The sequence below is a fragment of the Schistocerca serialis genome, chromosome 1, assembly GCF_023864345.2.
Source record: "Schistocerca serialis cubense isolate TAMUIC-IGC-003099 chromosome 1, iqSchSeri2.2, whole genome shotgun sequence".
Classification (NCBI taxonomy): Eukaryota; Metazoa; Arthropoda; class Insecta; order Orthoptera; family Acrididae; genus Schistocerca; species Schistocerca serialis.
Genome location: NC_064638.1, coordinates 372,037,133 through 372,053,124, shown reverse-complemented (window position 1 = coordinate 372,053,124; position 15,992 = coordinate 372,037,133). Strand labels below are relative to the sequence as shown.

The 15,992-nt window shown below is 38.3% G+C and overlaps 1 protein-coding gene across 1 annotated transcript in view; it reads right to left on the bottom strand.

Annotated features, from left to right (window-relative positions):
• Positions 1 to 7,506: 7,506 nt before the first annotated feature.
• LOC126470632 (RPII140-upstream gene protein) overlaps positions 7,507 to 15,992 on the bottom strand; it is a 35,829-nt gene continuing 27,343 nt past the window's right edge. Inside the window, exons 5-6 of the mRNA XM_050098611.1 lie at positions 13,253 to 13,367; positions 7,507 to 7,748 (exon numbers count right to left, since the gene is read on the bottom strand). Of these exons, the coding sequence (XP_049954568.1) occupies positions 7,631 to 7,748; positions 13,253 to 13,367 (233 nt within the window). The 3' untranslated portion in view covers positions 7,507 to 7,630. The remainder of the gene's footprint in view (positions 7,749 to 13,252; positions 13,368 to 15,992) is intronic.

The window sequence follows — 15,992 nt, the reverse complement described above, 5'->3', positions numbered from 1 at the left end:
ATTTCTTTGTGAAGGGTGGTGGCAGCTGTCTACATGCCAAATAAATGTCAGCATGCATTTTCTTCCAGTACACACAGTGGCTCAGGGTGCTGTAAACTCTCCTCCTGATAATGATGATGATGATGATTGGTTTGTGAGGCGCTCAACTGTGTAGTCATCAGCACCCGTACAAAGTCCCAATTTTTACACAGTTCAGTTTAACTACCACCACGAATGATGATGATGATGTTGATGGTGAAATGAAGAGGGCAATATAAACAGTCCCCCGCCAGAGAAAATCCCCAAACCGGCCAGGGCCCGAACCCAGGACCCCACGATCCAGAGGCAGCAACAGTAGCAACTAGACCATGAGCTATGGATATCCTGATAATGACATCCAGGAATGGTAATCTTCCTTCTGCTTCAGTGCCCTTAGTAAATTTGATTTTGGGATGCACAGAGTTCAAATGTACAAGGAAGTCAAGGAGTTTCTACCTCCCATGGGGCCACATGGTGAATGTATCATCCACATAACGGAAAAAAACACATGGGTTTCCATTTGGATGATGCCAGGGCTTCCTCCTCGAGGTACTCCATATACAAATCTGCAACCACAGACAAGAGTGGACTCCCCACTGAAACTTCTTGCATTTGTTCTTAGTATTCTCTATTAAACAGAAAATATGTGAAGGTCAGGACACGTGTGAAAAGGTCAGTGGTCTTCTCATCATATTCCTGAAGAATAAGTTCTAGTGACTCATGCAGAGATACCCTGGTGAAGAAAACAATATCAAAACCCAGTAGGATACCTGAGTTTTTCACCCTGAAGTTGTCAATGCATTTTACAAAATCCACAGAATTGAGGATATGATGAGCACATTTACCCACATAAGGACTTAGTATTTCCATCATGTATTTTGCCAGCAAATAGATAGGTGTCCTAATGTTGCTGACAATGGGGTGCAATGGCACCCCACTTATGTGGGCTTCAGAGACTCCATAAAGTGTAGGCGGTACAGGTCCTTGAGATAACAGTTCCATGGCGACCACCTTCAGTAAATCCATGTCCTTGACAAGAGCCCTAGTATTGTTCTCCACCTTCTTTGTGGGGTCAGCGCTGATCTTCCTGTAGGAGTCATCTAGCAGGCTTTGCAATGTAGTCCTTGCGGGAAAGCACAACAAGAATGTTGCCTTTGTCACAGGTAAGACAACACTCTCTGGGCTTTCGCTCAGATCCCGAACAGCCACCCTATCTCTGCTTGTAATGTTCAGCTTCACAGGCTTAGTTCTCATCAGAGCACTACAGGTTTCACGACATACTTCTTCAGCTGCTTCAGGTGATAGTTACATCACACCCTGTTCAACTGCACTGACAATGTCCATGACTGGAGTGAACTTATGGGTGGGATCAAAGTTAACACCCTTCTCCACAACTGAAACAGCGTTGTCACTCAGCTCCATGTCAGTCAGATTGATCACCGTCTTGCATGGTGCCTCCAGTGATGGTTTGTCAGAGAGATGTAAGAATTTTGATATCTGACACCTTGTGGCCTTCCTATGGGCAGAATCTGCTACCACCCAGGTAACACCATCAATCCAGTTCCAGGTCCATGAATTAAAATGATTGGCCAGTTGTAAATGTAATCTAAATAGTTCCAGGGAGTTGTACTCAAGGCTCCAGTGGGTAAAGTGCACTCTCTCATGTACCAAGACAAGGTTGGCCCACTTCCTATTCTCCCAGCTGCTGCAGAATTGATGTGATGCTTGACCTTAGCAAAGTTTGGCACAACATGCTGGGCATGACATCTCTTGAGAAATGCAAGAGCATTCAGCAGATGGCGTCTTTGGTGGCACAACTTGTCAAATTTCTTCATGCTGCAATACATCTCCTCCCCATATAGGTATATGGTGTGATTCTTCAGTTTCTGTTGAAGTATTTGTTGAATGAACAGTCCAAAGGTTGTACTGCTGGTTCATAGTGTCCAACGCCCCATTGTCAGGTTTGCTGATGAAAGCTCCTGAGGGCGAACGGCCGACTAATATCCCCTGTCCCCGTGAGCTGTTTCCTCCATGGACTGTGCCCATAGCCACGTATATTGTTATCAGTTGAGTAGGCCTCTGGTATTATCGGCAATGATCTTCGATGGTGTGCACTGTCTGTCCAGTATATGTCTTTCAACAGTGACATGGAATCTGGTATACACTGGCCTTCCACAAACTGAGATCATCTTTGATGCTCCCCAATAACGGTCTATGACAGTCACTAGAGCTTAATGGTCAGAAATTTGACAAGACCACCGAGCTTTTCAGGCATGTCTTGACCTTCATGTATTTTCTGTTTAATGGAGAAGACTGTGAACAAATGAAAGGAGCCACAATGGGCAGCCCACTCTCACCTGTGGTCACAAATGTGTATCTGAAATACTTTGAGAAGGAAGCTCTGGTGTCATCTAAATGGAAACCCATGTGTTTCCTCTGTTACATGGATGACACATTCATCACGTGGCCCCATGGAAGGCAGAAACCCCTTGACTTCCTTACACATTCGAACTCCATACATCCCAGCATCATATTGACTATGGAGACCAATACAGAAGAAAGAGTGTACCAGAGGAAAATGTGCACTGACCTGTATTTGCATGCAGACAGCTGTCACCACCCTTCGCAGAGGAATGGGGCACTAAAACACTAGTACATAGGACGTGCATCATTTCACATGCAGAGAGTCTGTCCCCGGAGCTGGAACACCTCAGAACCGTATTCTGAAAAAATGGGTACTCAGAATGGCAGATTAGGTGTGCGCTCTGCCCCAACACTACAGTGCAACCTCTGGAGACGGATAAAGTCATGGAGGAAGGAGCAGCAACTGCCTTTATACTGTACACTCGCAGACTATTGGGAAAATCAGATGCTTATTGAAGCAACACCGATTAAAAACTGTCTTTTGCCCACACCATAAAAAGTTAGCATTATTGGGAAGCATCAAAAATGACCTCAGTTTGCAGAAAGCCAGCATATGCCAGGTTCCATGGCAATGTGGACAGACATATTGGACAGACAGTGCACACCATCGAAGATCATTTCCACGAATTCCAGAGGCACACTTGACTGATGTATCTCAAGAAGTCAGTGGTCGTAGAACACTGTTTGTCCGAGAATCATGCAATGGAGTATGAACATACCAGGATCTTGGCACAGACTTCCAAATACCGGGACACCCGTCCCTAGAGAGGCCATAGAAATTCTTACTAGGAACAATCTCAGCAACCAAGATTGCAGTTATAGTTTTAGCAAGGCTTGGGAACCAACACTGAGTTTAAGATAGGAGATTCTCAGAAAAAAAGGTGACCAGAGTGAATCGAGCACCTACATCACAGACACTGATGATTGCGTCTCTGAGACCACTAACATGCAGCCACAGGCAGGGAGGGAATGGCTCATCGAGGCAGGGGACATTAGTTGTACATGTGCCCTCAGAAGGTCAGTTCATTAGTGCACCTGACAATGGCGGCATGTCTGATCACCAAAATACAGTGCCCGTTGGACATTATGAACCGGCAGTACACCTGTGGACTATTCGAACAATGAAAGATTTTTTTTTGTACATATTGTCTCTGAGAATATTCAACTTTAATACAATTCTTCAAAGTGCTGCCCACAGTTGAAGGCGATACATCCCAGCAATGTAATATTGCCTTTGTTTTCACAGACTTAGCTCATCCTTATGAAAACAAAACTATGCGTTTTTGTGTTTCTGAAGAATGTGGCCACTTCCTCAAGGAATGCCACTGATGTCAGATGAGATGATCGTATTTGATTAATTGTCCACAGTCTTATTTTACCCAAGTATAGGTTGAATTTTATCACTAACGTGTCTCAATATATATCTTACCAATACACAGCGACTTGCAGATACAGATCAATGTTTCTCTATTTCCACCAAATAAAATGATTGGTTTGTGGACCAAAGCACATGTGGTTCATTTTTTCCCATTTGTATTCCTATGTTCTTGAGTACTGTGGAGTTCCTGCAGCTGCATCGGATGCCATGCTCATGAATCATAGGAGTGAGCATTTTGATGTTTATAAAGTATGTACAATTGTAGTGATAATAGGAGGCCTTATATCCTGATAAAACACAGAGCAAAAGAACAAAAATTGTGATCAAAAATATAGGCAAAAATTTAAAACTGAAAATTACTGCTTACACTATAACAGAAAGCAACAATTAAACTATTTATGGTAATCCCAGGAAAGAATGGTTGAGAAAAGCAACATCCAGTAAAGAAATAAATTCGACCACCAGGGAATGATTTAGAAATGCACGAGCTGGACAATTCCAAAGTTAGTACCAATGGGTCATGTAACGGCTTAGAAATCAGGAAAGAAACAATTCAACACTTCCCACATTCATAATATGAAGCAATCAGTAAAAACAATAGGGATACTAAAACTGGGAGGAGAAAGTCACCTTACTGAAAGTTGCAAATTAGAACTTTCATAATGGGGATCAAATTGAATACTTCTTTCCAATTTTAGCTGCAAAATCTAGATTGTTTTTCATTTGTGTGAATACGGAAAGGAAAAACTGGTGAAATACTTTACCTTTTCACAAGAATTACCATAAAAAAATGTGTTACAGGTACAATCATGAAACAATGGCTGATTATGCTTGTGTATGCCATTAAAAAAAGGTAATGACTTACATCTACATCAAACAATGGAAACTCCAGGTAGAAATTCAACAATGTAGGCAAAGACAGATTGCTGCTTCCCGTAAAGAAGACATGTCACGTGGCAGACAAGCACAATTAAAAGACACTCACATATAGCTTTCGGCCACAGTTTATGCCAGTAATACATGCATGCACACATGTGAGTGCGCGCACGTACACACACACACACACACACACACACACACACACACACACAAGACTGCCAACCCCAGCATCTTGGGCTGAGTGAGACGTCGGGGTTGGCGGTTGTGGGTGCATGAGGTGTGCTTGCTTGCTTTTGTGTGTGTGTGTGTGTGTGTGTGTGTGTGTGTGTGTGTGTGAGAGAGAGAGAGAGAGAGAGAGAATGGAGCATGTGTATGTGTGTCTTACTGACAAAGGCTATGGCCGAAAGCTATATGTGAGTGTCTTTTAATTGTGCCTGTCTGCAACTTGACGTGTCTGTAAGTAGCAACCCACATCTACATCTATACTCTGCAAAGCAATGTGAGGTGCTTGGCAGGGGGTACATCCCATTGTACCAGATATTAGTGTTTCTTCCTGTACCATTCACATATGGAGCATTGGAAGACTTATTGTCTGAATGTCTCTGGGCGTGCAGCAATTATTCTAATCTTACCCTCACAATCCTTGTGTGAGTGATACGTAGGAGGTTGCAGTATAACCCTAATCATTTAAAGCCAGTTCTTGAAACTTTGTTCATAAACTATCTCGGGATAATTTATATCTATCTTCAACAGTCTTCCAATTCAGTTCCTTCAGTATCTCTGTGACACTCTCCCATGGCTCAAACAAACCTGTGACCATTCATGCTGCCCTTCTCTGTATATGTTCAATCACCCCTGTTAGTCCTATCTGGTACGGGTCTTCAAGTGTCTGCCATTTCAGTTTCTTAATGTCACAATTTGACCCGACAAATTCTTTGCTGAATGTGGTAGGGTCATTACCAATGTAACATCTGTTATACAGCCATTAGAGCTGTGTATAATTTTAAATTATAGTACTTTCAAAGGAAATGCATGTCATAACTGCTCATGATAGAACCAATGTTAAGAGATGTGCTGTTTGCAATGGAATCTTCACATGGTGAAGATATGTCAGAAAAGAATGTAATTTATAATTTTTGTCATTTATTTGCTAAGTGAAAGCAAGTTACATGCAAAAGGGGATATGAGGAAGGGGAGGGAGATGATAACTGTGCGAGAGTTTACAAACTCATACAGTCATAAAAAGAAAAATGATAGGATCTTATACAGGATATTGGACAAAAGAGGTTACTTTTACAACTTGGTAACTGGGATCCCCAACATGGTTGAAACCTTTAGTTAGAAGTGCATTTAAGGTGTCAGCAGCTCTTCTGCTATATTCTGCAGTTAGTAAAACAGTTATCTACATTTTCCATATATCATTAGAATGAATGCTTTATTAAAATGATGTTACTGGGCAAAAGATCAAAAATGTTTGTTTCTGCATATTGAACAGAGCCACTGACAGCTTTAATAACTGTTCGCTTAGTGAATGATGGGAAGTGAACATGAAAAATCATGAGCTGTATGATTAGAAAGATGGCAAAACCAATGACAAAACACGGTTGAAAAAATGTTGTCACAATCTGCAGTGTATGAAATTACATGGCAACATAATGGAATATATTGTGTAGAATGCTGTCATGTAAAACAGAATATTCCACAAAATTTAATCTGCACTCTTAGGGTCTTGTATAACTGCAACCATGGAAACAAGAACATTTTGAAAATACTCAACAAAATCAGTGCAACACCACAGCCAGTTTTCCTTCAATCACATTGGTAGGTCTCATCAACTTACAGCCAAATTGTAACATTTTAACCTAATCCATACCTCAGGTTACACCAATCTAACATTTCTACCTAATTTTGTTTTAGATCTCAGGCTACACTAAAGATCCGTTTGTTACCGCAGCCTGTTTTCTTCCAATCACGTTTTCTGGCTTCGACAACTCACAACGAAACTATAATATTGGAATAACTTTCTCAAAAATACATATAAATATACAGTCACTGTTGTCTGAAATTATTACTACTTGCTTAGATTTATTCTTTGTTCAGTGTAATAACTTTCAAAATTTCTCGCTGTGTTGAAATGTCAAGCTGTCAAACAAACAAGACGGCATATACGTGAACCACAACAAGTAGAAAATGTATGATGACGCCATTTAAATGCATAAAGGATATTTTCTATTGCAGAAAATTATCTTTCTAGTAAGTTAAACTAATGTAATTGCATTTCTATTCAAGGAGGAAATATAGTGTGCTCTCTTTTATTTGTACATAGAAAATCGCTAGTAAATTGCCTAGAAGGCAGAAACTAGTTGTGAATCAATAAAATAAATACAGCAGAAGTGGAGTAGTGCCCCTTCTTTTACATATTTTTTGTTTGTCCTGCTGGAGAAAGTCAATAATTAAACACAAATTCTGACTCTTCATCGAAATTTAAAGATTGAATTCTCTAATCATAAAACAACATTTCTGTCTATTACTAATAGCAACTGCTAGATTATTTCAATAAGAACATAATCAGAAAATAGCTGGCTTTCTAGACAAGTAATAAGTCAATTTATATCAAAATAACAGTAAACCAAAAATTTTTGTAACTTCTTTTGTTTCAAGCAATTTTCTTTTTCTTTACTCTTATTGAGAACTGTTTCAGTATTTAAATGTGTGCTATACTATTTCTGTGGCTGCTGAATTCCAGAAGAAATGAACTTCACATTGTAACAGGGTATTTTACAGAGGATATTTGATTGGTTACACCATTATAATCCTACACAGGTTTTACTTTATTCTCTTGACAGAGCAAACATTATAAGAACATCACATTTTAATGTAAAGTGTATCAACAATTCACAACTATCACAGTCATGTTACTCTGCATTACAGTCACTGTTTCTCACTTTTCTGAGTCGACTCGTTTGAGTCCTTTGTGTGAACTTCGTCATGCCATTTTATCAGAGGATCGTCGTAACCTCTGGCAGCACCTGCCTGCTCTTTCTTCATCCTGTAACATACACATAGATTCAAAGTAGCTGTGACACAGCCGATTAAAGTTAAAAATTGTTAGAAATCCTTCACTGCTAGGCATCTAGCAATGTAAACATACTCAGCTGTTAACAAAAACTATGGTTGCAATTCTTTATTTTCAACTAAACCATCAGCATCAGTTAAATTTACACATGGCAGTTTCATGGAATGTTAAGTTACAGCAGAGTGAAAAAAGAACTGAATGGGCTTTTCATCCATTCACACATTTCTTCAGTACTGATGTGAGAACAAAATAAATACGGAAAAACTGTTAGTCCAAACTGCTTCTTCATATCACCTTCACTGTTAATTGCTTGTGTGACATTAACCACAAAAATTATGATTGCAGTAAAAAGTATTAACATCTTATACATATAGGTCCCTAAGAGAGGTTAAAAGTACAATTACAAATTGGCAGTTTTTCACATGACACGCAGCTATTGGTAATGGCATGATTAACCACGGAAAATCAAAACAATTTACGTTTTTATATTATCAGTAAGCATCATAAAAAAAATGTCAAAAATCATACGTTTGGAAGTAATGGCCAAATATATTTGAAAACCAACAAATTAATACAAGGAATCAAGCTTCATTTTTTGGCAGTGGTGAAAGTACACTTGCACTGTGAACAGCTTTTTCGTGGCATAATAATATGCAACTTCAGAAGTGCATTTTTACATAAATATTGCTGCTCATTTCACTTGCAACAAATTAAGTCGTGCTCTGAGGTTCCTGTCTAACAACACGTTCAGAAATCGTGACATATTTGTGAAAAACAGCACAGTATTTTTGACAAGCAAGACTGTAAATATTTTTACTGCTTGTTCAACATGAGCATGCAAAGCCATGTGGGTATTAGCATGCTGCAAAAAATACACCAACACTGAAAGCACTTTTACAAAATGTGACACTTTCACAAAACTACAACTGCACTGAAGTGCACTTAGTACGGCTCATTTATGATGTTTATAGTGTTCATTGTCATAAACATATAGCTGTAATTTTTAAACACACATTAATTTACAATGTTATTCACTAGATGAATATTAATATCAAAACTTAAATTTCTACAAATGAAAGAAAGTATGAGGTATCATTATTTACAAAGCAAAAGAAAACAACAACAACATTCTTGTTGGCTACAGTATGTGCACTTTAATTTTTGCAGAGATTTGCATTCTTAGAATCACGTAATATAAACAAGGAGCTGTTCAGAAGACACAATTTGAATTTGGGAGACAATTTTAATTTGCTTTTCTGTATCTGGGGAAACCAATCACTTCACATATCTTGTAAAAAGGTGTTGCTGAACAGGTAGATTTCTGAAAGGTGTTCAACACTGTAATGTATTTTCTACTGGACAGAATTCAAACACACTGCAGAACTTTTTAAAATCAGGGTAAAGTTCTTATAATTCCAAAACAAATGGCGTGACATTTGGTGAAATTTAACAGAGACGGTGATTTGTGGAGACAGACAACAAAAAATTTGAACAATGTGAGAGTGTATTCATGTAAAGAGACAGATTCCTTCCATGGCTGACTTGTCCTCCATTTACCAGCAGTAGCTAGACAGTAAAAGAAGCAAGCATGAAGCGCCTCCTCATGCCATGAACAAACTGAAATTACTAACATTTATAAGGATAAATATTTTCTATTTCAAATGAATTTTTGAAATGGTTGCTCATGACATTTGAATGGAAATTAACAAACTCACCAAGTCATTGCAAAAATTTAAAGTATTCAAATAATTCAAGTTTAAGTCAGATTCTCTGGAAATGTGTATTTGTGGCAGATGCATGAATCTCACATTTCCATCATGGGCAAGGTCCTAGTAGAAGTGGATTGCCTTGCCTTCCTCTGACCCATTACAAATTGTCAACTATTGCACATCACTGTCAAGCAGTTGTGTTGTTACGGTTGAAAGGAACAAGTATGATGAAATCCAGTGCCAATATATAATCTACTTGCTCCATGGGGACCATCAAACTTAAAATTTCCATCCGATGGATGTATCACCATCAACAGTATCACATGTCCTCACACTCCATAAGACAACATGGAGATGATTGGAATTTAATCCAGACACAAAGACTGGTGATCAATAACCGTACACCGTCACCACTCTTTCCTTTGCCAACCAAATGTTAATGAAGAAGATTTCTTCTGCCAGCAGGATTAGAACCTCAGAGTCAAACACCATTGAACACAACTGCATTAGCAATCTTGGCTACGGATGCAGGTAATTAAAGTACTAATAACAAAAAAAAGGGAAATGAGGATTTCAAATCTTGCCGATGATGATCTCATTATAAAAAGAACACTACCTCAGATTGGGCAAGGATGGGGAGGGAAATTGATTGTAACCTTTGAGAAGGCATCATCTAAGCATTTGCCTTAAATAATTTAGGGAAAAAATGGAAGACTTTAACCACAACACCACCTCATTAAATACTAACAATTAAAAATATGGGCTGTATTTGTAACTAAAGAATTAATCTACTTATCACCTCTTTTCAACAGACCGTAATGCACATTAGATGAATGAATACATGAAAGCTCTATTTCTTATTTAATTACCGTATTTACTCAAATCTAGGCCACACTCGAATCTAAGCCGCACCTGAAAAATGAGACTCGAAATAAAGAAAAAAAAATTTACCGAATCTAAGCCACACCTGAAATTTGAGACTTGAAATTCAAGGGGAGAGGAAAGTTTTAGGCCGCACCTCCAAATCGAAACAAAGTTGGTCCACTGTAATATGAGACACAATTTAGGTCGAATGAATGAAGATACAGCTACAGTAGTTTGGTTCGAGTCTTAATCTTAGCAGTTAAGCTTTACCATGTAGCCATTGCTATGCGTCAGGTGCTCCGTCCGTATTTATATGGGTACCATTCCTTTTTCATGTGCTTCATCTGCTTTGAATTTATTGCTTATTTTTCTTTGATCTGATTAGTGCCATTCTCTTTGTTATAGGTGTTTACGTCACTCTAAGCTGAAAATGCATTACTGTACTGTGTCATGCATTGTTTGTTGCATTCTGATAATTAGTGTTTACGACCTGTCACCGCTTGCGGCATGGCTTGCTTTTGTGCGCGCTACCGCCGCTTACAATTTAACAAAAAAGAAAAGAGGAATCATCTCATTAGCGAAACAATGGCAAGAGACTGCTATTTCTTGTTACTTACACTGCTGCTTTCTTTGATAATGATCAACAAGAGCCAAATAATAGACTGCATATGATAGAAGATGTTCTGCACAAGAGTTTAGCGAAAATTTTTCTCCGTTTTAAAATCTTTGCAGACGCCTCTGTAGTACATTACATTCTGCACAGAAATTAGTCATCTTAGATTTAAAAATCTTGTCAATTGACATGCTTCATTTCTGACTGTATCAATATTAGGCATAAGAATAATAGAATATAAACATGACATGATATGTATATTATTCCGCATTTGCTGTTGTCTCACTCTAGTTTCGTAGTTTATTAGGCAGACAGGATTTAAATGAGATAGCAGCAAACACGAAAGAATACATGGCAAAATGTTTATATTCATATTATTCTTATGGTGAAGAGAATACTGCATGTGATTCACGATTCATAAAAGTTCTTATTAGCAACAATCTCTTGTCACAGGTAGGTAAAAATTCAGAACGTCGAGTTGGCCATATTGACAAACATCTCAAACAGTCTTGCCAGTCGGATTTTTGTAGTACGCTGAAATGCTGCTAAATTTGAAGATAAACAATACGGAATTTGTATTTACTTCATTGGATAATGTATGAAAATGCAGTGGTCGAAACTTGGGGCGGAGAAAAAAAAGCTCGTCTTCCACCTCTCTCTCTCTCTCTCTCTCTCTTTTTTTTTTTTTTTTTTTACTGACGCAGAGGTTTTGTCACCATTGCTTATCGTTGTGCCTGCAAAGCATTCCTGTGTAGCGCTACATAATTCGATGGCAGAAGTTAGTTGCGGCGGCAACTACCAACATTTTTCAGAACTTCCGCTTACTTTGCACTCGATTCTAAGCCGCAGGCGGGTTTTGGGATTACAAAAACCGGGAAAAAAGTGCGGCTTAGATTAGAGTAAATACGGTATACATTCAGGTACATTTTCCTGAATTCCTCTTTTCCACCTCTTCCATAGGTCATCCAAGGTTTTTTTTCTCCTGCCAGTGACATATATGTAGTCTTTCACAAGTGCCTGACTGTAATGTGGCCATCACACTGATTAAGTCGGAGTCAACTTTTACATGCTACAATAAATTTGCCCAGCAATCTGAAAAAGCAAGTAACTATGGCTGCTGGGATAGTTTGTGGATAAAATGTTCGCTTCCCCTTGAACTGTCCTTTGGTATATGTGTTAGTGGTCCTGTGGTTAAACAGTGTGCAGCTTAAATGCAACGCGACTCATTAGATAAGTTTTTTATATCACATTTTGTTAACAGTAACTAAGTCTGATTATTTTAGTTACAGACATGTTAAATGAATTAAACGTAGTGTCTAGCTAGTTAAAATAGAGACAACAGGAAACAGTATATCAATGTATCAATTCAGCTACTTCCATCTGCCATATCACTGAGAGTTTCTTAGAATGCACATATAGTGGTGTTTTATTTTTATTTTGAGGGTAGTTCCAATGGGAGAATTCTAAAGAAAGTCAATTTTTGGGTCTATAATAAAAATAATATATGAAACATTTTCCACATGACCACTAGAGAATGCTTTTTCAATAAAACCATCTGGTGAATGAGGTTTTCAATTTGTGCACTTAAAATGAAAAACAACATAAATAATGAGTGCAGGAGGCTTCCCATGCTCAACTAGAAGTGGAGTTTCTATTCAGTGCCCCAAAGTTAGTGCAGTATGTTCCTAATTTAATACTTGGTATCCTAAAATGCATTATTAATATGCCACCATCAGAATACTAACAGTTTCTGAGATGGTACTGCTACATCAAGTGGCTGAATATTACTCAGTCGGTACCATTAATTTTAATTTTAATTTCACTAAGTGGTGTGTCAGCTTACAGTTGAAACTGAACGCAGAGATGTACGAAACTTTTCACTGTTGGAGTCAAGAGAGACACACTTCTTAGCTTGTAGTCACTCAGTAGAACCATTGGTAAAATAACTAAGAGTCTAACAAAAAACAACTCCATAAATAAAAGTCTGCGAGCAGTAACAATGCATGCATGGAAATAACTGTTTGGCAGAAGCATGTGTATAACCATCTGGAAGGCAGGACTTTTATCAAAGACTAAACAAAATAAATCATTGTTTTGTGGACAGTTCAGATTAAAATTAGGGCCACCTTGATTTTTCATATACAAAAGAAACACGTGATCCAGAAAAGAAAAGTTTTGAAGTTCTGACATAAGTGTTGCAATCACCATGCGGTTTGAAGCACATAAAATTCTCACCACAAATCTGAAAAAAGTCTGTTACCATGTATGGCTTTATAATACGGGATACTCACATATCTCTCGATGTCTTCCATTTGTACTGCCAGAACCTTACTTCTTCCACTGAAGTACCAGCTGCCGTCAATAATAGCATTGATGATCCACCAGCCATAACTCCTAAAACGCAACCTGTAAAAGTTGAACAAAGCACACATAGTAAGCTAACAAATCCCAGGATGGGTTTAAATGATGACCATAGGAAAAGTGTTTAACACATTTATTTACACTGCAAAAGTACAACACCTTTCATTATGACTTCATTTGTCTCCTAAGTTACTATTTCCACTGGTTCTTTACTCTCGCTGTAACCTCTGAACACTTATTCTATCTCTCCACTCTTTTTCACTCTGAAAGAAGGACCTGCTCGCCCTGCTAAATCAAGAGAAGCAAATATTTGTTTACAAAACAAGTTGTCACTCTGCAGCAGGATGTACACTGGTTTGAAATTTCTGGACAGATTAAAACTGTGTGCTGGACCAAGTCTTAATACCAAAACCTTTGCCTTTCATGAGCAAATGCTCAAAGTCTAACTTGTGATGGTATCTCTCCAAGAGTGTTAGTCCCACAAGGTATGCACAACTTCTGTGAAGTCCGGAAGGTAGGAGATGGGATACTGATGAAAATGTAAAATTGTGCACTTCACACAACAAAAAAATGCAGTATTCTATGAATATAATACTGGTGAGTCACAGTTGGACTCTGTAATCTTGGTTGTAATACTTAGAAGGGACATGAATTGGCTCAGTCTTGGGTAAATGAGGTAGCAGACTTCAGTTTATTGGTATAATACTAGAGAAATGTAATCAGTCTACAAAGGAGATTGCATAAAATCACTCGTGTGACCCATCCTAGAATATTGCTTAAGTGTGTGGCATCCATGCCAAATAGAACAGGGACTATTGAACATATATAGAGAAGAGCAGTAAAAATGGTCAGGGCTTTGTTTGATCCACAGGAGTGTGTCACTGAGATGTTGAAAGAAATGAATGGGCAGGCTCTTGAAGACAGACTATCCCAAGAAAGTCTACTAACAAAGTTTCGAGAAATAGGTTTAAATTATGACTCTAGGAATATACTACAACCCTCTACATATTGCTCCCATAGGAGTTATGAGAATATGATTAGATTAATTACAACACACACAGAGGCATTTAAACAGTCTTTTTTTTGCATATGCCAATGGGATGGGAAAAAGCCCAAATAACTGGTTCACTGGGATGTACCCTCTGCCATGCCCTTCACAGAGTATAGATGTAGTAGGTAGTAGAAGTAAAGTTGAGAGGATGGACTTTGAGTTGTGGCTGGATAGTTCAGCCAATAGAGCATTTACCAGGTTCTAGTTTTTGTTCGGCAAAATAGTTTTAATCTGCCACAAAATTTCAAATATTTATCTAGCTATCATCATATAACTGGTAGTTGTCTGTTAAAGAAAACAATAATTTACTACCGTTCAGATACTTCAAACAAAAATTTAAATAACCAGAGTTATTCTTAAAATTATCAAAATAGTATCAAGAAGACAGTAGGCACATGTTCTGAGGTTTCAAATAATTGAAAAGCACTTGCAAAATTAAGGTACAATCCACAATTATTTCATCTGCACTGCAATATTATTGCTCTTCGGTTCTGGAAATCAATAGTTATACAGCAGTGTCCCCATCCCCCAGTTAATACATATCACATATGCTAATTGAAGATTCTAATTATTTTCAGGTACATCAACTATCAGTGAACAAAATTACAATTTATGAAAAATTTAGAAAGTTACAATGAAATGCTGTTGGAGCAAAAAGAATGAAGAAGGAATGGTTGGATGTACCTTCAGTGATGGCACCACTGAGATTGTGCACAAGCTTGGATAGGTGGCATGTCTTGTTCAATGGAATCACCTTGGTATTTGTCTTAACTGAAAGAAACCGCAAAAAAAAACTAAATCTAGTGGATCACATTGGGATTCTCCTAAACAGGAGGCACTGACTTATCTGTCACATCATCACACTCAATAGGATCAGAAAGATCATTGAACATTATACAAAGGGTACAGGCATTTTTGTAAGCAGTGTATTATTAAATGATGTGTTCCATTCGGCAGCAGTTTCTGCTGAAGCAGGACTGACATTAAAATTGTTCTGAATTGAGAGAGACTCAAATATGCACCACTGGCTTTCATAGGCACTGCTCTGTCAGCTGAGCAAGTAAAGCTCTCCTAATGAATAAACTTAATGTTACAGCTCCTTTATCATTCTTGTGCCACTCAAAGTAGTGTTGTCTCTACAAAACTTCATTTCAGCATCAGTCAACAGCTGAGAGAAAGAATGTTGTATGTAAACAAGCCATTCACTTCCACAGCCTTTACACTATAATGTTACTTTTTCACCATAGCAGAAAGCCTCTAGAGGCTGAGAATTTCAGAAGAGGTGCAGCAGCAAAGACATCCATTGTGCTCAGCAGTGATGGGACAGGTAACACGATTGGAAGGACCTGTCCCTTCGAAAAAATATGGGCCTATGATAAATGATGATGTAAAACCGCACCACATAGTGACCTTTGCAGGATGAAGTGGTACTGGTAGATTTGCGTGTGGATTTTCTGTTGCCCATAATCGACAATTCTGTGTATTGACATATCCTGTCAGATGGAAGTGGGCTTCATATGTCCACAAAATCTTCCACGGCCAATCACTGTCCATTTATTTGCAAGCAGTGGCTGGAAACTGTCCAAGATGATGATGAAGAAATTCTAAAGCAAAGGTCT